This window comes from Copadichromis virginalis, linkage group LG3 (genome assembly GCF_057382275.1).
Source record: "Copadichromis virginalis isolate Kocher_CV1m ecotype Utaka linkage group LG3, C_Virginalis_male_GT1.1, whole genome shotgun sequence".
NCBI lineage: Eukaryota > Metazoa > Chordata > Actinopteri > Cichliformes > Cichlidae > Copadichromis > Copadichromis virginalis.
In genome coordinates, this window is record NC_140620.1 from 5,417,949 (window position 1) to 5,442,595 (window position 24,647).

A 24,647-nucleotide genomic window follows, 5' to 3' on the forward strand; every position below is an offset into this window, starting at 1 on the left:
AAATCTTTCCTACATAAAGTCGGATTACAAAATCATCCCCTAAGTTTGTTGTTTTATTCAAGGAATTGAAATTATAGAGAAAATCTGTGAAATGACTTAAAGAAAACAAACCACAAAAACTCTATGATGCTCTAAACCCCCTGGTTTAGGTCGGCAAAACTTTACTAGACCCGCCCCTGCACAGTTACAAGCTGTCAGCTACTTAGAAAAGGATCCTGGTGTTATTTGTCTCTCAGAAACAGTTCATAACTTCCCATCAACTCATTCATGTCACCTAAAAGGTAAACCTGTTTCTCAATCACCTCCTCAGCTCTGATGATTCATTTGTGGCTTTAATGTAGTGTTACATCCTGTTTGTTTGCTTCCATCTGTATACATGTCCAGATTCACTGTTATGTTTCTATTCTTACATTGCTGTGTGATCACTGTTCCCTCTGCTGACTGATGTGACCTTTTGTATCTCACACTGATACTTGTCATATTTGTATCTGCGCCTAAAAGATAAAAAGTTTTCCATGCTAAAACACAGCTCCACCTCCTGCAGTTCTCCCTCTGAACCACTAGATGTCTCTGTTATCTAAATGAAGACGTGCAGCACAGCAACCACAGCAGCGCTCAGATCACACGTGTCCTGTTATTATGTATAAAAGCATGAAACAGGTGAGACAGGTGGGATCAATATTAATGTTGTGGAAATATATGAAAAAGCAACAGAAGAGTGAAAACATTTCGTGTTTCTAGAAAGATCTTTCAGCTCACAGCTGCTCACAGACTGTATTTACAAGTGACAAACTGCAACTCTACAGTACATCTACAGTATATATCAAATATATTCTGTATTCAAATCTATTGAGTGATGTTTGAAAGTCTTTCCAGGTGAGTTTGATCCAGGAGGGTCTGAAGCCAGAGTCAGACAGAGACTGTGCAGAGACTGTAGAAGGACAGAGCAGCAGCAGAGCAGTCCAGATACACTGATGATCCTCTGTCAGATCCAGAGGGACACACAGGGATGATGCTGGACTCTACATTGTGTCTGACAGTGGAGCTGTTCTCAGAGCAGTTCACTCTGCAGCACTGACAGTCATCTGCACTTCTTCTCATTCCTCTGTCAGTCACTGCTGGATGAAGCTCTCCTCTCCACCTCCCAGTAACATGGCCCAGTCAGAGCGTCTCTACACACAAGCTGCTGCTGCTTCAACCTCTCTGGATCATCAGGACACAGCTCCTCCTCTCTCAGCACACACACCGTCCTGTTTACCATCATCAGCCCCACCTGCAGAGAGAAGAAGGAAGAGCAGAGGAGATAAACGAGTGTTTCCAGAGACTCTTCATCAGCTGTCAGTCAGTGATGCAGCACATCCAGTATAAAGAGCAGCAGGGACTTCAGTGCTGGGACTGTACTAGGACTCATTGTTGCTTCACTTTTTCTAATCTTTGGATTTTTATTGAAGTTGATGAAAATGTTTTTCCCTCCTAGTTTGAGTTTGGACTTTCATTCATTAGAAGAACCTTGGTGTGTCCACTCTGAGCTCTGTAGGAACCCCAACAACAAGCCCAACAATCCAGATGGACGGTTCCAGCTGTTAACTGGAGGAATTCCATCCAAACATCTGCTCTCACTAAATTCTTCCTCACCTACAGACTGTGTTCTTCACTGCTTTAAACTTGGAAATGAATGCAGTCATTGGTCTGCGTGCTGCTTTGTTCAGAGAGCTGATTGGCTGTTGACAGCGTTTGATCAGAGCGTGTCAGCTGTTACTATGGTGACCATAAAGGTCAGAAACAGGAAGTGTTTGTGTCCAATCCTGAAGCCTGTCACCATTCTCCTCTCACAGCTTCACTGAGAAGCTGCAGCTTTACAGGAAACACTGGATCTTTGTTTCATACTGACTGTGTTTAGTACAATACTGCTGACAGCACCACCCACTCACTCCATCACTCTACTTACAGCAGAGTCTCCAGTCTGTAGTCTGGACTCTGCTGAAGATCAGACAGCTGCTTCACATCTGGATCCTTCAGGTTGTTGTAGTACAGCTCCAGCTGTCTCAGATGGGAGGGGTTGGACTTCAGTGCTGCTGCCAGATAATCACAGCTGATCTTTGACAAACCACAGTCCCACAATCTGTATAAAGAATGAAAGATGTAAGTTTATTAGACAAAGTGTGAGCTTGAAATCATTCAGTGTTTCATCATCTGTTCAGAGCTGAAGAAGGTTCAGAATGTAGAAGTTTAGAAAATGGAAACTCCAAACAGCTGAAGCCAACAGGAAGCAGCTTCAAACAGGAAACTGTGCAGAGTTTCAGACTATATGTCCTGATGCAGCCAGTTGGATTTTGGAGATTTGAAACTCTGTTCTGTGACTAAGTCCTTGAATCATTTCTTCCAGTTGGTCCAACAAGACAGACTAAGTGTTGGACATGTGTTGTGGCTCCATTAGGGGAGCTTCTAAATGTGATGTGATGGCCCCTCTGGGTCTGTCAGGTCACAGGACTGAAGAGAGCTCAAACTGGGCACACAGTTGTTCCAGTCTGGACCAAAGACTCTATACTGGGACTGAGGGACTGCTTTGACTGCACCCACTGGGACTTTTTAAAGGCTCGTGTTCTCACTTAGATCATCGATTTCTACTTGCATTTCTTTCTGGGAAAAATGGGGATTACTTTTAAAACAGGAAGTATTTTCCCCAATAAGCAGCCCTGGATTAGTAAATCACTCCAACATGTTCTCAGGCAGAAGAAGCTGTCTTGTTATGAGGGAGAGAAGAAAAAGATTGAGGCACAGAAACTTGTTGAAAGAGAGATAAAGCAGCTAAAATCAGGTGTAAAAGTAAAGCAGAGGATGAGCTGAATAAAGGACACTCAAGGCTGGCTTGGAAAGGAATGAAGTCCATGGTGGGGATGCAGAACAAGGAGCAAAGATGAATGTGATGCTGAATCAGCAGAAGACTTGGACTCATTTGATTCCAGCTTTGATATCATTGATTTCAATGAAGAGCTTTGTGATTGTAGCAAAGGGTTGGTAGCTCTGAGAGTCCCACTGATGAGGTGTTTGTGTGGAAATCTCTTAGTGGGACCAAAGAGAGAAAAAGCCCTGGTCCTGATGCTGTGGGAGGGAAATGATTGAAGTGTGCTGTGAGGAACTGACTGGGAGATTTTCACACATTTTCCAGTCCTCCTTGGAACAACAGGAAGTTCCCAGCATATGGAAACAAAGGTTAAGTGTCCTATGGCACTCAGTGATGATGGTGCTGTGGCCCCACCACCTCCACCTCTTTGTAAAGGAACTAACTGTAATCTGAAGCTTCAAATGGAACTAAGACTTCCTCCACTAGGTGGCAGTGTCTGATGAGAAAGTGTTAGTGGAGCTGGCCTGGAGTCAGAAACAGGAAGATGCAGGATTTGGGCTGAAATGGGGAAAAGTGGTTCGCACTAGTGCCTTAAAGCAAGAAGGTTGTAGGTTGAAGCTTGTTGGCCTTTCTGTGGAGGTTGGATGTTCTCCCACAGTCCAATGAAATGCTGCTTAGGTTCATTGGTGCTTCTAAATTGGCTGTAGGTGTGGATGTGAGAGAATGCTTCTCTGTCTCTCTCTGTTGGCCCTGTGATGGACTGCTCACCTGTGCAGGTGGACCACGCCTCTTGCCCTATGACAGCTAGGGCACAGGCTGCAGCCCTGTGAGCCTAAGCTGAATAAACAGTTAGCAAAAATGATCCATAGATGGCCTGAAATCCCCCAGTTAGCAGTTTGGTAGATAGCTATGACATGCTAATCCCATCCAGCAGCTGTATTCTACCTGTAAGCTGATCCCTGCTGAGCCAAAGCACTTTTTCATATACAAATTACAACCTTTAATAGAAACCTATTGGTCAGCATCTTATTAGCCTGCTGTTAGCTTCATTCCACAGAAAACTGAGAGAAACTAACAAAGTTGATAAAGAATAAAGAGAAATGTGCTGATTTAAAGCCTTTGAAGTGCTTCAGATGATCTCTGTCCACTTCTGTCCACTCATTCATTCATGTAAGCTTTCTAATGCAGCTTTGATCTTCACAGTCTGCTTCATGAAACTCATTCTAACCCTGAATGTCAGAGTGTTCCTCCTTCTCTTTCCCATCATTCATGCTGGCAGTGGAGGAGATTTGGATGTTGGACTGTGTTTTGGATGATGTGTGTATGTTTGTGTTGGACTGCTGTCTGTAAAGCAAACGCACATTTTGCTTTGGATTTCAGTGTCAGACAGACTTTAAGGTGGAATGAAGAGTTGGAGAGTTTCACAGTGAATTATCCAGTGGAGGATTTTTCTTCTTCTTTGAAGGTTTGAAATGTGAACATTGTTCTGCTGCAGTCAATGGACTAAACCAGAGAAGAAGAAAACAGACTTTACCATGAAGATCCTCAGTGTGGATCAGTATAATATCAGCCTGATGTCTGCAGTTTAGTGTCAGCACAACTTTCACATCATATTCATCTCAGCACAACTAAAACATGCTGACTGACCTCAGAGTTTCAAGTCCACATCCTGGACTCTCCAGGAAACCACACAGATGCTTCACTCCTGAATCCTGCAGCTTGTTGTTAATTGAACACCTGTAGTCATTACTCAGGTCCAGCTCTCTCAGATGGGAGGGGTTGGACTTCAGTGCTGCTGCCAGATAATCACAGCTGATCTCTGACAAACCACAGTCCATCAATCTGTATAAAGAATGAAAGATGTAAGTTTATTAGACAAAGTGTGAGCTTGAAATCATTCAGTGTTTCATCATCTGTTCAGAGCTGAAGAAGGTTCAGAATGTAGAAGTTTAGAAAATGGAAACTCCAAACAGCTGAAGCCAACTGGAAGCAGCTTCAAACAAACACAACAAGAGAAAAAACTCTGAATGTTTCACATTAAAGTCGTACATTTATCATAAAAACAGGACAAAGACTTGAAAAAGTCGTGTTTTTCCTTCCAGGAACCACAAGGCTTCACTTTTAAAGGTGAAGTGTGAAAGAAATGGACATATTTGAAGTCCAACACCTTTTTCCAGTCACATTATTAAAGCAGACAAACTACAAGCTCATTTTCATTCCAACAAGTCATCTTCTGACCTGGACTAACAACACTGGTCTCTATGTGCAGCTGGCTGTGAGACCAGTGCTCAGGGAGCGTCTACAAAGTGCAACACTGAAAGAACATCACACACTCATTTGCTTCCAGCACTTTCACACAAACATCTACTGTCATTATTGTCACCAAACTCTGTGGATCCTTTATTGCAAATTCAAATGGGATCAAATGGTCAGACAAAAGAGGGTTATGAGGAAATATGATGAAATGTTGTGTATTAGCAGCAACTTATTGAATCTTTTTCCTCAGAAACCAAACAAAATGATTGACAAACACGTTTTTACAAACTCAGTGTTGGACTTGGATCAGCAGGATAAGCTGATGTTTAAAGGCGTTTGAGTCTCGCTGTATGAGAGTCCAGTTATTACTCAATATTTATGGATGATGTTCTTTCAGTGTTGCACTTTGTAGACGCTCCCTGAGCCTCACAGCCAGCTGCACATGGACCAGCTGACATTACCCAGCATTAGAGGCAGCTGTAAAAAAATGGATTTTCCTATTTAAATGGTTTTAATTTGAATAAAGCGATGTTGATTCATTCAATCCTGAATCGATTTTTAATATAAATGTATTTTGCCAGAATCTCAGGTTAAAGCTCCCAAAAGTATTTCAACAACAAGCAAACAGATAAAACAGTAAATGAGAGCAGCTAAACACACAAAGATGGAAACACAGAGCGTGGATCGTTCACTCGACGGCACGTACACGGACACGCCGTCGGGGCTGAAAGTGGACAGCTCACAGATCCTGAAGCTGCAGGTTTCATCTGTCTCCAACCAAAACTGACTGAAGCAGCAGCAGAAGAAGATCCAAACTACGCTTTACGTTTGATGAACATCGTCATGAATTCTCTCTGACTTTGACATTTACTTCCTGCACAGCTCTCTCTCAGTGTACTTCAAGAACAGTTTACCTTCAAAAATCTGTTTCCTGCATTATTCACTGCTTATTACGCACCAGTCTGCTGTTGTGTTCACTGCTGTCGGCCTCCGAAAACAAAGCCTCATTTCTGCTGTTCAATACTGAAGAAATGTAAACCTTTTAAAATGATGACAGATTACAAACTCTCAGCTGTGTCTGTAATCAAACCTCTGTAACTTTGCTTCACTTCAGCAGCATCAGCTCATGTTCACATGTTGATTCATGGTTTGCTTCAGTTTTTGATGGACTGCAGAATATTTTGAAGGTTATCTGCTATAAAAAGCCAGAACAGGAAAATCTGCTTCATGTGTTTCTGTTTGATCCTCAGTGACTTTGACACAAAGGCCTCTGCTGTGATGATCACACCTCTGATCAAGTCTCACAGTGTCAGCTTTGTTTTTATACATATGGATATGTGCTGATAAATGATCAGAATTATAATATTTCCCACTGTCTGCTGTGTGCCGTGACCTTTGACCTGCTAAAGACAGTCAGCTGTGGATTATTCATTGTTGTGTCTGATGCTTAGAACTGTGAGGAAGAACACTACACAGTTAATCAGGGTCCCCTCTCTCTGAATCAGGAAAGGTGGGCAGGCCGCGTGTGGGCCGCGGGCCATACGTTGAGTCTCACTGTTTGAAATGTGAACATTGTTCTGCTGCAGTCAATGGACTAAACCAGAGAAGAAGAAAACAGACTTTACCATGAAGATCCTCAGTGTGGATCAGTATAATATCAGCCTGATGTCTGCAGTTTAGTGTCAGCACAACTTTCACATCATATTCATCTCAGCACAACTAAAACATGCTGACTGACCTCAGAGTTTCAAGTCCACATCCTGGACTCTCCAGGAAACCACACAGATGCTTCACTCCTGAATCCTGCAGCTTGTTGTTGTTGGTCGAAGACCAGTAGTCATTACTCAGGTCCAGCTGTCTCAGATGGGAGGGGTTGGACTTCAGTGCTGCTGCCAGATAATCACAGCTGATCTCTGACAAACCACAGCTCTCCAATCTGTATAAAGAATGAAAGATGTAAGTTTATTAGACAAAGTGTGACCTTGAAATCATTCAGTGTTTCATCATCTGTTCAGAGCTGAAGAAGGTTCAGAATGTAGAAGTTTAGAAAATGGAAACTCCAAACAGCTGAAGCCAACAGGAAGCAGCTTCAAACAAACACAACAAGAGAAAAAACTCTGAATGTTTCACATTAAAGTCGTACATTTCTCATAAAAACAGGACAAAGACTTGAAAAAGTCGTGTTTTTCCTTCCAGGAACCACAAGGCTTCACTTTTAAAGGTGAAGTGTGAAAGAAATGGACATATTTGAAGTCCAACACCTTTTTCCAGTCACATTATTAAAGCAGACAAACTACAAGCTCATTTTCATTCCAACAAGTCATCTTCTGACCTGGACTAACAACACTGGTCTCTATGTGCAGCTGGCTGTGAGACCAGTGCTCAGGGAGTGTCTACAAAGTGCAACACTGAAAGAACATCACACACTCATTTGCTTCCATCATCCAACCTGAAGAGGAAACAGAGACGCCTCCCCTTCAAAGTAAAAGCTGCTCCTTTTGGACACAGTATCAAAGAAAGTCTACAGTATAACATAGAAAAGACAGAACAAAGTTTTGGTTGTTTTTAAATTTTGCAGAAATGAAACTACACTAAGCTCAATTATGTGACAGACATTTCATCCCATGTCAGTTTGGCCTCATCCTGGGCCGGATTATCCAGCACACACTCTGACCACAGGCCCAGGGGCCACGCACAGCTGGGCTCCATCCAAGAGACAGGAAACAAACCAACACAATAATAAAAAGCACCATGTGATCTTCTTACATCTTCAAGACAAACATAGTAAAAACATGAGCATATTTGTTTCCTGATAAAATGATGTGACAGGTAGAACAGAGTAAAGTGGTGGTGTTACAGCCTTTCTCCCCTCTGCTGCCGAGGCTGTTAGTCTCTCCCAAACTCAGCTACAGGACTTCCAAATGAATGAAAGCAGCAGAAGTGGCTTTACAAAGGAAAGAGGAAGAGGAGAAGAAGAGGAGAGGGAGGCCACCCTGACCATCACTCCAGCTGAAAACATCACACTTCCATTAAAGTTGGTGAGGAAATGTTGAGCAGGATGAGCTGCTGGCTAATCTGGAGGCTGTAGCAGCAGCTCACAGTCACAGTGGATTTCCACTCATGAAAAAGCTCTGGCTGCTTCATTTCTCATCTCATATCAGAGACTTTAAAGCTTCACTGAAGCTGTACTGTGATGCTTCCATATCCCAGTGAGGCCTCCATAATGATTTCAGCTGTTCTGTACACACACTGTGTGCCCTGTATGGCTCAAAGTCTCTGCAGCCTGTTATTATCTGCTATCATCAGATCTTCATCATCCTCATTCACATCCCTCACACACTCTACAGCCTCATCAGCACTGACTTCATCTTCACTGACTGATGGAGCACAACATGAACCTGTGGAGGCTGAAACACTGTCCTGTCAAACATCTCCCCGTCACCACTCCACTTCTGTCAGCCTTTAAATGAACCCTGCTCAAGTCTGTCACTTCTGTTTGGAGCCAAAAGGAAAAACTGTTGTTCAGTCGTTTGGAAAGACAACATTTCTGAAAGCACTCAAACTTCTTCACATTTGTCTTCAGACACATCCTGAACATTTAGGAACTAAAGAAAGTTTCAAACATCAATCAAAGACCTGAAATATAGAAAAACTACAACAGCCGCAGTCAGTGAACTCACCTCAGAGTCTCCAGTCGACAGTTTGGACTCTCCAGTCCAGCACACAGAAGCTTCACTGCTGAATCCTGCAGGTTTTGGTTTCCACTCATGTCCAGCTCTGTCAGATGGGAGGGGTTGGACTTCAGAGCTGAGGCCACAACTTCACAGTGAGACTCTGAGAGTCCACACCAAGTCAGTCTGTGATGATAGAAAATATAAAATGTGTTATTATAAAAGCAGAAAATCTGCATTATAAACACAGACTGAATGTATATGAAGACAAAACAGAGTGAGGTCATAATCTGATGAATCTGCTCTTCACATCTGTGCTTCAGCTCCTCTTACTGTGTTTGACATGACACAACGATTGAGTCTCTCTCAGACCTGCAGACTTTTAATGAGAATCTTTGTTTGGCTTTAATCTGCAGATGAAGGAGGAAGATGGTGTCACATTTAGGCTTCCATAATGTCCACAGTCTGTCACTGAGATCTGATCCAGAGTCAGAGTGAAGACACACATTTGGACTGTTTCCTGTTTTGACTCCAGAACATTTTGAATGAGTTCAGCTCAGTGAAGAGTTCCAGCTGGAAAGATGATCTCTGTTTGCTACCTGCTGTCAGGTACGACTGTTCACGTCCACACGCAGGAAAAACCTGCTGACTGTTACCAAACGGAGCAGAAATCTCATCACTGGACAATAATGATGAATGAACTCAGAGCTGCTGATATCAGATCTGATTTCAGGGGAACTAAACACAGAAATGATTGGCTCATTTTAGCTTTCTGAGCCATTATCTGCTGCTGTGTCGCTAGTTGGCAGAAAATGATTTGTATTCCTGTTCAGGGCTTCAGTGTTTATGAGTCCAGATCCAGGTGACAGCAAGTCAAAATGATGTTACCTGTCTGTGTCCAGCAGCAGCCTGTATTCACTTTGAATATTGTTATAACCTGACATGGATCAGTTTGTCTTTGATTGGTTTGTAAATGTCACTGTTTCCATTGGACCTGAGTGACGTACAAAGACAGAGAGGGAGAGAAAGGAGAGAGAGGATGGAGACAGCAAAGAGAGAGCAAACACAAACAGGTGAGAGTGGACAGGTGACCAAGGTCAGCAACCAATCAGAGAGCTTCTGTTTGACCCACAGTCACTGATGATGACTGCACATAACCAAGCAGTGTGTTACTCTGATATCAAATATGGATCCTGCTCTTATAATAATGATGATCAGATGATATTATTGTGTTATTTTGTAGCTGAATACGATGTTTGTGTGATTATCAGTGAAAGAAGCAGTGAGGAGGATGGAGAGAGAGAGAGGACAGAGGGTGAAGTTAGAAACACTAAAAGGATTTTTCATGGATTTCATGGATGATTTGAGTGATTTCCAGCAGGACACTTAAACATGTCAGTGGACGTCCTAAAGAACATATTCACTGATATGAAACGTGTCATTGAACAGGATTAATATCAGTGGAAACATGGTGGAAACAGCTGTGACTGCATGGATGTGACACACTTCAAATCTGTTCTCCACTCTTGGATTTGGGATCCATGGAGCTGCTGCTGAGTCTGTACAATAAAGGAATGGTGTGGAAGGTTGCAGCGTACGGACACAAACACTTTGTGGTTACAATCTGATTTTATTTTCAACATTAAACTACTAACCTACACTGATCAATGATGTTAATGATCACATCTGGACTCACCGAGCCTTTCTGCAGTTCCTCACAGCTGGAATCAGTCTCAGTCGTCCCTGCTCTGATGTGTTGTACTTCAGCAGGTCAAACTCATCCAGAACCTCCTCTGACATCTGCAGCATGAAGGCCAGAGCTGAGCACTGGATCTCAGAGAGGTTCTTCTCTGATCTGTTCTCTGACTTCAGGAACTCTTGGATCTCCTGATGTACTGAGAGGTCGTTCATCTCCATCAGACAGTGGAAGATGTTGATGCTTCTGTCAGGAGAGATTTTATCACTGTTCATCTTCTTCAGGTTGTTGATGACTCTCTGGATGGTTCCTGGACTGATCTCTGTCTGACCCAGCAGACCTACTAAGAGTCTCTGGTTGGACTCCAGACAGAGGCCATGAAGGAAGCGAACAAACAGGTCCAGGTGGCCATTTTTACTCTGGAGGGATTTCTCCATGGCTCGTTTAAGGAAATCATCCAGAGAGGACTCGTTGTATTTTTGTCCCAAGAAGTTCTCCAGCACCTCTGTCTTCCTGTTGGTGTGACAGTGGAACTTGAAGACTGCAGCCAGAAACTCCTGAATGCTCAGATGAACAAAGCAGTAGACTGGTTTCTGGAAGATCACACACTCTCTTTTGAAGATCTCTGTACAAACTCCTGAGTACACCGAGGCCTCTGTCACATCCAGACCACACTGCTCCAGGTCTTCTTGGTAGAACATGATGTTTCCTTTCTCCAGATGTTCAAACGCCAGCCTCCCCAGCTTCAGAAGAACTTCCCTGTCAGCCTCCGTCAGCTCCTGTGGACTCGTCTCACGTCCCTCATGGTATTTCTTCTTCTTCCTCTTTGTCTGAACCAGCAGGAAGTGTGAGTACATGTCAGTCAGGGTCTTGGGCAGCTCTCCTCTCTGCTCTGTAGTCAACATGTGCTCCAGAACTGTAGCAGTGATCCAGCAGAAGACTGGGATACTACACATGATGTGGAGGCTCCTGGATGTCTTCATGTGGGAGATGATTCTGCTGGACAGCTCTTCATCACTGAATCTCCTCCTGAAGTACTCCTCCTTCTGGGCGTCAGTGAAGCCTCGTACTTCTGTTAGCCTGTCAACACATGTAGGAGGGATCTGATTGGCTGCTGCGGGTCGGGAAGTTATCCAGACGAGAGCCGAGGGAAGCAGATTCCCCTGGATGAGGTTTGTCAGCAGCTGGCTGACTGATGACTTCTGTGTGACATCAGACAGCAGCTTCCTGTTGGTGAAATCCAATGAAAGTCTGCTTTCATCCAGGCCGTCAAAGATGAACAAAAGCTGAGAGACAGCCAGCTTCTCTGCTGTGACCTTCTGTAATGTTGGATGGAAAACATGGAGCAGCTCCAGAAGACTGTACTGCTCATCTCTGATCAGGTTCAGCTCCCTGAATGAAAGCAGAACCAGCACACTGACATGTTGGTTCTCCAAGCCCTCTGCCCAGTCCAGAGTGAACTTCTGCACTGAGAAGGTTTTTCCAACACCAGCCACGCCGTTGGTCAGAACCACTCTGATGGGTCTCTGTTGGTCAGGTAAGGCTTTAAAGATGTCCTGGCACCTGATTGGAGCGTCATGGAGGGCGTCCATCTTGGAAGCTGTCTCCAGCTGCCTCACCTCATGTTGGGTATGAACCTCTTCACTCTGTCCCTCTGTGATGTAGAGCTCAGTGTAGATCCTGTTGAGGAGTGTTCTACTTCCTGTTTCATCACTTCCTTCAGTCACACGTTCACATCTCCTCCTCAGACTGATCTTATGTTCATCTAAAACCTCCTGCAGACCAACATCTGCTGAAAGAAAGAAAAACAATGAGACTAAAGAGAAAGAAAACTCTTCAATGTCTGAACAACACAAGAAGTCCAGTTTTCAGAAATGAGTCCATCAGCAGACAGATGTTCAGTCTTACTTTGTACACAGCTGCTCTGACTGGCTGTCTGCAGTCCAGCTCTGCTTCTGGATCTTTCTCCACACTGGGGACAGGAGGAGTCTCCTGATGGAGCAGACTGGTCCCAGTATGAGGAGATGCACTGTCTGCAGAACCAGTGTCCACAGCTGGTAGAGACTGGATCCTTCAGGACGTCCTGACACAAAGCACAGCAGGACAGCTGCTCCTCCTCACAAATGCCACTCCTCTTCCTCTTCCTCTCTCTGTGAACACATTTCTTTATCACTAAAACATTTACTGTCAGTGAAAAACATCCAGATGTGACCAAACTGCAGTTCCTCACAGTTCCTTTGATGTCATCAACACTAATGAGCTGCTCTTCCTGTCTGCCTGTCTCATTAAACACTGAGTGATGAATACAAACTCAACACTTCCTGCAGACTTCCTGACTTCACAATAAAAGCTTTCCATCAGAGAGACAGTTATGACTTTCACTGTTTTACAGCCGCTGTGTGCAGCTTATCTGGGTCAGTTCACTCTGAAGCAGCTTAGACGTGTCCGTGTAAATGGTAAATGGCCTGCATTTGTATAGCGCTTTTCTAGTCCCTAAGGACCCCAAAGCGCTTCACACTACATTCAGTCATTCACCCATTCACACACTGGCGATGGCAAGCTACATTGTAGCCACAGCTGCCCTGGGGCGCACTGACAGAGGCGAGGCTGCCGGACACTGGCGCCACCGGGCCCTCTGACCACCACCAGTAGGCAAACATGGGGTTAGTATCTTGCCGAAGGATATTGGGCATGCAGCCAGGAGGCAGCCTGGGATCGAACCACCGACCTTCTGATTAGTAGCTGACCTGCTCTGCCACCTGAGCTACAGCCACCCCGTGGTCTGACACACAGAGACTTCTGATTTTCTCTATTTAAACAAACATGATGAAGATGAGCAGGTTTCTCTTCTAGTATAAACTCTGTGTCTCTGGCTCATGATGGCTTTTCAGGTTTTATGTTTTGCTCTCTCCTGCTATGGTTTTGCCTGCCTGGGTGGAGCTTGTAATGGCCTCTCGCTCTTGGTCCACACAGCTATGATGATTACACCACCTGTTGCTGACTCACCTGGGCTTACCGGTAACCATTTAACGCTGCGGCATGGAGCAGTTTGTCGCTGGGACATTGACCCTCCTGTGTTCATGATCTCAGCTCTTTGCTAAGAAATCTCTCTCTAAATTCACCAGCTGGGTTAACTTTGTGTATACTTTGAGTAAATATTTCCCCGGACCTGGTTACAGACGCTTACCTGTGATTCCTGTGTGTGGCTGTGTGAGTGGAGAGCAGGACAAGAGTGACTGAAGAGGAGTGAGAGTGGACTCCCTTCCCTCTTTTCCCTGGAGCCCTGGACCCCCTCCCCAACTCACTGTACATATATAGAGCACTGTGGTTCACCCCTTTGGTAAATAACCTGTCACCTTTTTGTTTGTCAGAACTCAGTCTGTGCTTGAGTTCCTCTGTTAGCCATGACATTTTGTTGGTTCTCTCTCTTCAGGTCCCTGTAAGTGTTTGATCTAAAACATTATATTTATTCTGCTTTGATTGTTTTGTGTGCTGAGGGACATTGTTGCATGATCCACTTTTTCTTATCACTCAAATATCCTGATACGTTCAGAAAGTTGGAGAGCTCTCCTGGCTTGCTTAGTCTTTGCTCTGTACTGCAGTACTTGCACTGGTTTCACTGGACAAGTCTGCATGTGAATCTACAACTGATCTGACATTGTGGCACAAACACAGTAAACAAACACTACGAGCACCTTGTTTCATGTGCAGTGGCTTTCTTCTCATTCTGTTACTGAACACTGTATGAAAAGCCTCTCACTGCCAGCATCCTTCCAGCCCCACGACAACAAGACCAACTCACATCTTCACAACACCAAGAATTTTTCCCCTTTTCTTTGGAGAAACTGAGAAGCCAATAGGATTGTAGCTCAAACTTGCCCACAGTCCTGCTTCATCACTGCTCACTCCTACCTGTGTTGGTGCTCAGTGGACAGTCATTAGGGTTGCCAACTCCCTGAAAAATAAATAAGGGACACCTCGTGGCCAGGGCCGGGCAACCTAGTTGTCTTCACCCTTCCCAGTGTGGTAGCTCTTTTTTGTGTGTGTGAAATTATTTTTTAACCATTTGACTTGAATTTGATTTAAGCAGATGCATATTCTTTGTGATATGACCATATGGGAAACAAATGATCATTTAGCCATTTATTTTTAGCTCAAAATGACAACATTAACACAGTAAAACAGGTCTCTTTCTTAAACAGAAGCCTGTCATGCTTAACTTTTGAGAATAAAAGTAAATCTTTCTTTAAAAGAACTCTGTCCTGCTTAACTTAAAATTATATAAATTAATAGAGAGCAATAGAAAGAAAAATATTCTTGTAACTGTGCACATTTAGTGCATTTAGTACAATTGGCTTCAGTTGAGGTATTATTTCAGCTTTTCTAAAGCTAATCAGCTGCTCCTGTTTGTAAACCCGCTTTTTCCCATGATTACGCATCATAACTCATCATCATTATTCATCTATGTATTACTTTTATATATTAGTCATCTATTTGTTGTAATCATCTATCCTTGCAGTGATATTCACTGCACATGCCCATATTAACCTTAACCAGAGGGTTTAAAAAACAAACCAGTGTTTACATACCATATCTGCTTCTGCCGTGGCCTGGTGGACAAGAAATTGGGTAAGGGTTCCCCGAGCTTTCACGCCCCTCATGTTCTTCATGTGCCCACCATTAGAAGCATGCCTATGGAAAAAGTGCGCCGGCACACAGTGCAGTGCGCTTTATATGTGTTATGGTGACCTTTCCCAGCCAGGTGTTTCCCTTTTCCCATTCCTCCCTGTACTTTTGCAGCCTTTTTTTATTTCTCTGAGCGAACAAACATTGCTGCTCTAATGCTGGGCTCACACTGTGCGATTTTTGGCCCATTTTGTTAAGTGGGTTTAGAGCTCTGGGTAGCTCCCCAGCTGGGTCTAGACTGGGTCTAGAGAGTATTTTAAATTCAGGGAATTTAAAATAGAAAGTAGCTCGTCCACAGAAGGACTGGTAGCTCCCCTTACGATAAGGGTTCAGATCGCGCGAACAGGTGTGAATGTGAATGTGTGTGTTTAGTTAGTTTGTTTGCTTGTTTTAATCAATTTTAAATCATGCTTTTTATCTGTTTTTGTTTCTAATGTCTCTGTAAAGCACTTTGAATCACCTTGTTGTTGAATTGTGCTATACAAATAAATTTGCCTTGCCTTTAATAACTGTGGATTCAGGTATCCTGAACCCATCTTTGGACATTTGTAATTAAATATTTTAAAACTCCATCAGAGACTCCTGATGTGGCTGTTTGGAGAAGGAAAAGAGGGACAAAGTGGAGCGTCGAGCTGAGGCTTCATTCACTGCAAACCTACAGTTATGTTTTCTTATTTCTGCTGTTTGCATGTTCACAGCTGAAATAAAGCTGCCTCTTTGACTTCATCCTGTTGTGTTTGGGTCCAATCCTGCCTGCCACACAGCGCTACAGGACAAAGTCTAATATTTTTATCTTTTTAATGAATCTTTGGTCATATTTATCCAGGAAAACACAAACATGTAAAGGAGTCATCACAGGTCTCTGACCTCGTTGGTCCAGGTTCAGCACTGAAGTCTGGAGGTTTAGCTTTGGACCAGTCACTCCTCACAGACGGACAGCTGGATCCTGCAGACTGTGACCTCTGACCTCTGCAGACACAAACATGTTTTATTCAATGATCAATTCTCTGATAAAGTGATTGAAGCAGCTGTGATCACACAGACTGCAGATAATGCAGCTGTTTCCTGTCAGTAACAGTCCTCTTAGATTAGAGTTCAGCTTTTTACAGGAAAACAAATGTCCCTGAATGCAACAGTGAGACACAGTCTGCCTGTGTGGCTGTGATAGCTGCCGTTAGGAGCGCTCATGTGTTTGCAGTTAGACGAGGAGATGTTACCATCATGGACACGTTAACAAATCCTGCAGCATCACGTGGCACAAACACTTTGTGTTCCTGTCATCTGCAAGCAACAGGAAGTTCATTAATAAAGGCGGGATGGAGACGTGACTGTGATGGTTCTCCTTCATCCAGCTGTTACACACATCTGGGCTCACAGGACGAGCCTTTGTCTAATACAGCAGCTGCTCTCTGAACACTTTTCTGAAGAGGAGCTGCACAAACCTTTGTTTGCTTTCTAGAGCAGCGTATCAAAGTCAAACTACCCACTGCTAGCAGCTGTTTCTATCATAGTTTAGGATCCAGATGTGTGAGGTCTAGATTTACACCTCTGATTAAAATACATAGTTAAAAACAGCCAATTGTGTCCAAATGTGTCTTAAACCAGATAAACTGACAGTTACAGCTTAGCCTGTGTGTCCTTGGAGACACTGCTCTGCTACAGAGATGCATTTTAGAAACCAGGAAACATCAAAATCATTTAAATCAGAGAGTTCATGTTACTAACAGCTCACCTCTCTGCAGCAGAGACTTTGAAATCAATGATGACATCTTTAGACACGTCACTCTTACAGGACACACTTCTGGGTGGAGGTCCAGGCTGGTTCCTGTGAATAATGATGGAGCAGTGATGTGAGTGCTGAGCTGTGACATGGAGAAGAGTCATGGACAGTTAGAGATGGTCATCTCACCTCTGAGCTTTGGTCTGGCTCTCATGTTCCCCACACAGAGTGCTTTTAGAGGGAGGGACTCCCTCCTCTCTGTCCTCACACTGATCCATGCTGCTCAATTCACATCAGCTCACACACACTTTCTACCTTCACCTGCAGAGGAAACACAAATCATTCATGTGCACATCAACTGAGAGCTGCAGAGGTCGTGTCTGATGTGTTGGAGTAACATCCATCTGAGACGCAGCTTTCATCAGTTCACTACAAAAAGTGTCACAGAGCCCAGTTCAGCCTCCAAATCCTCCATTACTGTAGTCCTACAAAGCAGCAGGTCAAACATGGCTGCAGAGAGCAGCTTTATGTCAGTAACCATGTCCAGGACCGAGCTGACTGCTTACAGAGTTCATACTCTAACTGCTAGCTGCTCTGCTAGCTAAGCTAACTCAGTAACAGTGACTCTGACAGCAGTTACTGTGGAACAGCGGCCGAGCTCAGGACACATTCAGTGTGTTTAGTCTGAGTCCTGGACTCTGATTCAATGGATTCAATCCAGCTCAGAGTTTCATGTGTTCATCAGAATAAAATACATGTACTAATATAGCAGAAGTAATGCTCTGAATGCAGGACTGTAATGGAGGATAAATAAGGTTTTTACAGCCTGAAAGAAACATTCAGTTCATATATTTGTAGACAGTGAAGCAGTTTTTAATACTGCAGCTGTTTCCTTCACCTGTGTGTGTGTGAGCCACACCTTCATGTGCTGCTTTAGAAATATGTGGTCTGACTGCTCAGACTGAGTCTAGGAGGAAAGTTCACACGCTGGAGAAAGTTTTGTTCCTAACTTTGTCAGAGTTCGGCTCCAAAGACAAAGAAGACGGAGCTCACAGTCTGTAGATGGTCCTCAGTGTGTGTGTGAAGCCAAGAGAGCACACAGGAGTGTGTTTATGTCAGCAAATCAGTGTGTGTGAAGAGTCTGAGGGAGTGTGTGAATGAGACTAAACACTGAAACCAACAGTCCAAGAAAAGCGTCTGGATTTCTTTAAGTTTAACTCAATTAAACTTACTTAAGACTAATCGATAATCTACGACCAATAATATTAGATTGGTTTTAGATCTACTGGATTCTAATCACTTAATTGAAGATGATGGTGTGATTCTTTTTGTAGACTTTTATAAGGCATTTGATATGGTCGAACATCCTTTTATTTTAAAAGCTCTACCCTATTTTTCTCAAAGGCTTCTGGTTTGTACCTGAATATTAAAAAATGGGAATAATTAACTATTCATGATTGTGACCTAGTAGCTATTAAAACTGACATTAAATATTTGGGTATTATAATGTCAAAGAACACAAATAATAGAGAAAATCTAAATTTTGAGCAAATTACCCAGAAATCTAAAAAGATTTTAAACAGCTGGCTACAAAGACACCTCTCCATCTTTGGACGTGTCTTGCTTACTAAAACAGAAGGTATCTCTCGATTGATTTGTCCATCACAATGGTTATATGTTTCCAATAGTCTAATCAATAATATAAATCGAATTAATTTCAATTACATTTGGAGAAACAAGCAACATTATGTTAGGAAGAAAGATATAGTGAAGTCATTTGAAGAAGGAGGTTTGAATGCGATAGATTTTGAAGCAATGATGGTTCCATCAAACTCAAATGGTTGCAATCTTTCATAAATAATTCAAACAGTATTTGGTTTTATTTCCCCAAAGTAATTTTGGAGAAGCTGGGTGGCATTGAATTTCTTATAAAGTGCGACTTTGAAATTTCCAAATTAAATTATCCAATTTTCACAAACAGGTTCTCCAGTACTGGAAAATGATATACAAGCATATTTTTTCTCCACATACAAATTTGATTTGGAACAACAGATGTATACGATAAAAGAAAATCCATCTTTTATAAGGATTGGATGGATCATGGCATTTGGACGGTTTTAAACCTTTTAGACAATGACGGAAATGTGTTAACATATAACAAAATCATAGATAATTATGGCATATCATGTACTCAGAGTAAATTCATTAAAGTTGTGAAAGCTAGTGATGGCCCGCTTGAAGCTGACGCTCCGGAGCGTGTGTCGAAAAAAACAACACACTGGTTCAGAAGCACTGTGTCGAGGCCTGCTTCGTTTGGCAAAAGTCACGTGACCAGTGACGTCCGAAGCTTCATTACGCACGTAACTGCTTCGGTACCTGATTCAAACGGATATAAGGAAGTGAATCATCCACGGGATTCGTGGAGTGTGTTGATGGTGACAGAGAGTGAAGAGGTGATCATTCCACTGACAGATATGGAACCAGCGAGGAAGAGAGGACGTTCTGGCGTGTGGGAATATTTTGAGTTGATTTTGCTCAATTCATTTTATCTGCCGAAGTGAAACACCTGAAATGTCCAAAATCATGTTTTCATAATGTAAATATCATTACAGCATATGACTTTAGGAACACTTCCATGTGAATTAAAGCTGATGAAGACTACAACAATGTATTTGACACTATACGTACATTACATTGCTACAGTTTAGAAAATCATTTTGTTTATTGTTTTTAGGTGATAGTCTGCAGGACCCAGGAATACCTGCATATCTACCAGCTTGCAGTGTAGTTCCTGCACTCCACAGCCTCTTCTGTTCCATGCAAGTGGATTTTCTCCAGGGCAGGAGAAACTATTTCTAAGAAAAGAAACAGACTCAGCCAGCGCACAGTAACACTAATCCTCTTTTTAAATGTAAATAACAAAAGGGCTACCTTACATTGATCATGTTTTTACTTTGCAAGTTCTTAATTAGGGGTGGGTTTTGATTATCGCTTTTCTGATTACAATCCATACTAAATTGAATAAAGTGATATTGATTCATTACAATCCTGTGTCGATTTGTAAATTAACGTTATTATGCCTGAAACGCCAACATCTCAGGTTAAACCTCACAACATGTCGTCAAACACCATACAGCTAAAACAGTAACTGGGAGCAGGTTTACGGATTCTGCATACAAACGTGAACACAGAGCGCGGACCCGACGCGTCAGAATCAGATTTTGATGTGTCGTCGGGTCTGCGCTGTGTTTGCCTCTTTTTTTTTTCGCTGGCTTCTGCAGCTGCAGGTTTCATAACGCTCTGTTTACATCTCTAATTAAGTCTTACATGTGTCAGCTTTCTTTTAATAGATACGAAATTATGGATATATAGGCTACTGTTAAATGATCAGAATTGTAATATTTCTGACTGAGGCAAAACTTTCCAGATTCCAATCAAATTGAATCGGATCCTGTATCGAATCAAAATGATTCTACAAATCAGTGACGATGCAGCCGTACTCAGCTCCCTAAGCATTTTCCCTTTCCAGTTCACAATCAATCCCACCCCTAGGTCAAAAATATGTATAGGAATTGGCCTAATCTAATATTTTGTATGAACCTGTCCAGCTGTCCAGTGATTAAACGACAAGTAGATGGAGGCAGGACTCCACAGCAGGGGCATACTCCATAATGTGCTGTGCATTCTCATATGTATATTATATATATTGCTCACTTATTGTCAGTGTTGGGGAGTAACGGAATACATGTACCGCCGTTACGTATTTAAAATACAAAATATGAGTAACTGTATTCCGTTACAGTTACCGTTTAAAAAGGTGGTATTCAGAATACAGTTACTTTGTTGAAATAAATGGATTACACTGCGGTACTTTCCTGTTTCATATTGTCGCGGGTCAGGACTGTTAGGGTTTTGTTTGACAGCTACGTTCTATTGTTCCAGGCGGCAGCGTTACGGTTGCCATGGTTACAGGGCGACGCTCTCTCTCTCTTTCTGCGACTGTGTGTTTCCTGGGTGAGAGAGCGCCTTTTCGTTGTTGTTGTTGTGCTAAGCTAACAGGCAGAATGCTACAAGCATAGCTCTAAAGAATGCAGCATCATGGGCAGTGTAGTCCGTGTTGCAGGGAGAATGGACTGCCATACACGTTATGTGTCTGTGAGCGCGAGGAGGGAGAAAAAGGGGAGTGGAAAGGTACGAGTTGTCGTCGAGGAAAAACGGGAGCTGGAAACATGTAAATATAATAATAACCACTGCAGCCAAGAAGAGTGCCTGACGAGCCCAGTTGTAAGTAAGCTATTAAGACTCGACTGTACACCATGTTCCTGTTTTCCTCCGAAAACAATAACTTCCGTTAGAGCAGCCTTTCAACGTCTCTCTCTGTCTCTCGCAAGAAAAATTGACCCACACAACAAAGTAAAGCTATTTTTCGGCTACGAGCCGACAGGGACCCCGCCGTATTAGTCAGAGGCCCTTTACTACAGTTCGGAGTCGCGGACCTTCAGTAATAGTAATAAATCACACAGCAATAGTACATTCACGTTGTTGTAAAAAGCATGATAATATATTAAGTAATCCAAAGTATTCAGAATACGTTACAGAATACATTTTGGGGCATGTATTCTGTATTCTGTAATGGAATACATTTTAAAAGTAACCTTCCCAACACTGCTTATTGTATTTACCAACATCAAGGAGTTATGAGCAAAGAAAGGCCACACCATAGTGCATGTTTAAATAGGGAAAGTTTATTGATCAAAATGTATTACGCAGATACGCATTACATTTTTTCCAGCCCCCCAATCGAGAAAACAAAACCAATTACATGTTCAAAGCAACGGAACGGTGGCCCAATATCGGAGAGAACTCCACTCTTGAGTGAGCAGTGATGCTTGAGCAGTCCGTTTTATTTTGCAGATTCAAGCTGCTCTTCAAAATTTTCACCACCAGATGTCACCGGAGAGGACTGTGTTGAAAAGCTTCGAGTAATGAACCGTTTTTCAATACAAGCTTCAGTGCTTCGGAAAGCTTCATTTGGCCATCACTAGTGAAAGCCATTCCCCCTACAATGATTCAGATGTCTTCCCCAGATTGAACAACAACCTGTCAACAACATGCTGAGCTGTGACTCTTCTTCCCTCTAAAGTCCTGGTGTTAACACTCACCCTGCATCAGCTTCACCTTTTTTTAAATTGTTTTTACTTTTCAAACCGACGGATCATTTGAAGCCAACTATCGGAAAACCGCTTCAGCTGTGTTTGATGTTTATGCTACAGCCTGTTTACCAATATAATCAATATCAGATATCAGAGCAACAGAAACCTCGGTGATCAGGACGCTGGGACTGAGAACAGGAAGTGGCTCAAACGTCACAGTTTCATAACGTCACCCTGAACTCCACTCACGGAGTTTCTGTCGCCATTGTAGTTTTTAAAGTCCCGTGATGAAGGCGGGTCTTTCTGTGAATCCGCACGCTCATTGGCTAATAGCTCGAGATTGACACATCGTTATCCAATGAGCGTGCGGGAACTTCCGACATAAAGTTGTTTCCTTTGAAAAACCAAAGTCTGATTATTTTTGCCTCCACTGACGGAGCCTGTTGTTCCCGCCACAGAGACACAGTAATGTCAGAGCGGTGTTAACACTCACCCTGCCTCAGCACAGCTCTCACTCTCCTCCTGCTCTCTCACACTAAACGGAGGCTCAGCTAAACTCACTTCCTCTCTACTTACAGGAAACCAGCGGAGAGGAGCCGACCGGCCTCACATTTCACCCACAGACACGAACAGCGTGGAATTATTTTATGTCATAAGAAGAAACATATTCATGTAAACACTCACCTGCGTCACCTCCACCTTCGTCCTCCTGCTGCTCTGAACGGAGGCTCAATACTTTCACTTTCACTGCTGCTCCCTAAACACAGAGGATGCTGGGACTTGTAGTTTTTTCCTTCCGGTGCGGTCTTCCTCTTTGTTTGTTTGTGTTCAAGTTATTTCGATCATGTAAACATCAACAGAACACGTGAAGCCACACAGAGTTTGTATGTCGAGGTGGGTAGGAGGGTTTGAGGGTTTGGGGAGGGGTCAGAGGGAAGAGGTCTTGCCAGTTGTAGGATCTCTAACATTAGAATCTAAAAATGTGTCTCATATAGGTGTTATTTTGGTACTTTACACATCACACAGTTTCAACAACTCCTTATATGGCACAAGTTCCTCTTTTCTGTCTGGCTTCCTGTATTTATTAATATGCTTGTATATTTCTACACTAACTTCCTGTTTTTCAGTCTGGCTGAGCACTTAGTTTGTGAGTCAAAAGTGGCCTTGCTTTACAAACCTTCATTATTAAAGTACATAAAATTATATAATCAGAAAATTAAGCACTAAGAATATATTAATTACATGACAGTTCTTCCCTTTTCGTGTTTCCTAAGAAACACACATAATTCCTGATTTATCCCATTAAGTTTACTCGCATGTTAAAAGGCTAAAATATAACAAAAGAGATTATGCTAAACAAAATGAAACCTTTCAATTGCCCAACCCTATCTGTCCCCTCAACGGGTTGTATGTTTTCAATGTTTCCTTATTATTCCGTCATAATTACTTCTATCCACAACAAATAAATCAAGCTCTAAGACAGCACCTGTGAAATGTCCTAAATCTACTTCCTACACCCCCTTTTTTACCTAGAATCCCAGTTTAAACCCACTTCTGACTTCCCTCAGTGCTCACTGTAAACTCCAAACAGATACAATCAGCTTTTCTGGTAAAAGGTCCTAGATTATTTTGTCAATCTTTGGAAACATCCTCTATAGAGTTAACCCGTTTCATCTTCAAAACTTAGTCCTGGTTTCTTTGCCCCCTTTAACGGGTAGAGCATATCCGGCCTGAATACTGTGTTTGGGCAATTTACATAACATAGAAATCCTGCAACTATTCCTAAAGTCCCTCTCATTACTCTTTATTACTTTTATGCTCACATTTAACCTGTGTCTAACGAGCTTTTAATTTCCTAAACAACACATTTTCTGGAACTATGGTTCTCTGTGCTCTGTGCTTCTTTTGGTTCCCCTTTCTCTGGTTGGTTCCTTTCGGTCTCGGGCTTCCAGGATTCTCACCACCAATGTGGTCGCTGTGGTCGCTATTCTAAAATCCTTCTATCCTTTATATTAACTTTACTTAATCTTCACTTAATCTTAATTTACTTGATCTCAATGTTCTTTAGAATAGAATAGAATTCAACTTTATTGTCATTGCACATGCACAGGTACAGGGCAACGAAATGCAGTTTGCATCCATCCAGAAGTGCTTTAGTGATATAGATATATTACAATATATATTAGCAATAATGTAGATATGTAAGTATATTACAGAAATGGGTCTATTATGTTATAATGTACACGGTATGAAGTATGTTGTGAATATTCTATAACTAAGTATGTACAGGCTGTAGTGAGTACAAGCTATGTGCAGGCTATGAACAGGATATAAATATGAAAAACTATACAGAATATGAAATAAATAACTTTACAGAATCTGAGATATACAGCTATACAGAAATGTGAACTATGCAAGTTGTAAACAGTTGTAGGATTAAAGATTATTGAATGTACAGAATGATTATTTACACAGAGCTATACAGTAGTGCAGTTAAGGTAAGTGAGGGTGTAGATAGTTTCTACAGAGGCTATATAAAGCGCTAGTGGTTGTGAGTGGTGGTTCACTCCATGTTATTATTGTGTGTTTGAGGGTACAGTTGTCCATTGTGGGTGTGTGT

At 42.5% G+C, this 24,647-nt stretch overlaps 2 protein-coding genes across 3 annotated transcripts in view; both read right to left on the bottom strand.

Annotated features, from left to right (window-relative positions):
* Window positions 1–664: 664 nt before the first annotated feature.
* LOC146712411 (ribonuclease inhibitor-like) overlaps window positions 665–24,647 on the bottom strand; it is a 50,789-nt gene continuing 26,806 nt past the window's right edge. The window contains exons 3-6 of the mRNA XM_085436444.1: window positions 6,840–7,037; window positions 4,493–4,687; window positions 1,949–2,122; window positions 665–1,273 (exon numbers count right to left, since the gene is read on the bottom strand). Of these exons, the coding sequence (XP_085292570.1) occupies window positions 1,264–1,273; window positions 1,949–2,122; window positions 4,493–4,687; window positions 6,840–7,037 (577 nt within the window). The 3' untranslated portion in view covers window positions 665–1,263. The remainder of the gene's footprint in view (window positions 1,274–1,948; window positions 2,123–4,492; window positions 4,688–6,839; window positions 7,038–24,647) is intronic.
* LOC146712412 (protein NLRC3-like) lies at window positions 8,778–22,769 on the bottom strand. 2 transcript variants are annotated; one of them, XM_085442656.1, is made up of 7 exons: window positions 22,712–22,769; window positions 17,064–17,195; window positions 16,887–16,979; window positions 16,022–16,123; window positions 12,377–12,618; window positions 10,469–12,260; window positions 8,778–8,958 (listed from the first exon to the last, which is right to left on the bottom strand). In XM_085442656.1, the coding sequence occupies exons 2-7, from the start codon at window positions 17,150–17,152 to the stop codon at window positions 8,778–8,780; spliced, it is 2,499 nt and encodes an 832-aa protein (XP_085298782.1). In that variant the 5' UTR covers window positions 17,153–17,195; window positions 22,712–22,769. The 2 variants fall into 2 exon arrangements, with proteins under 2 accessions (XP_085298782.1, XP_085298792.1); XM_085442666.1 differs by lacking the exon at window positions 8,778–8,958 and having other exon boundaries at window positions 10,465–12,260.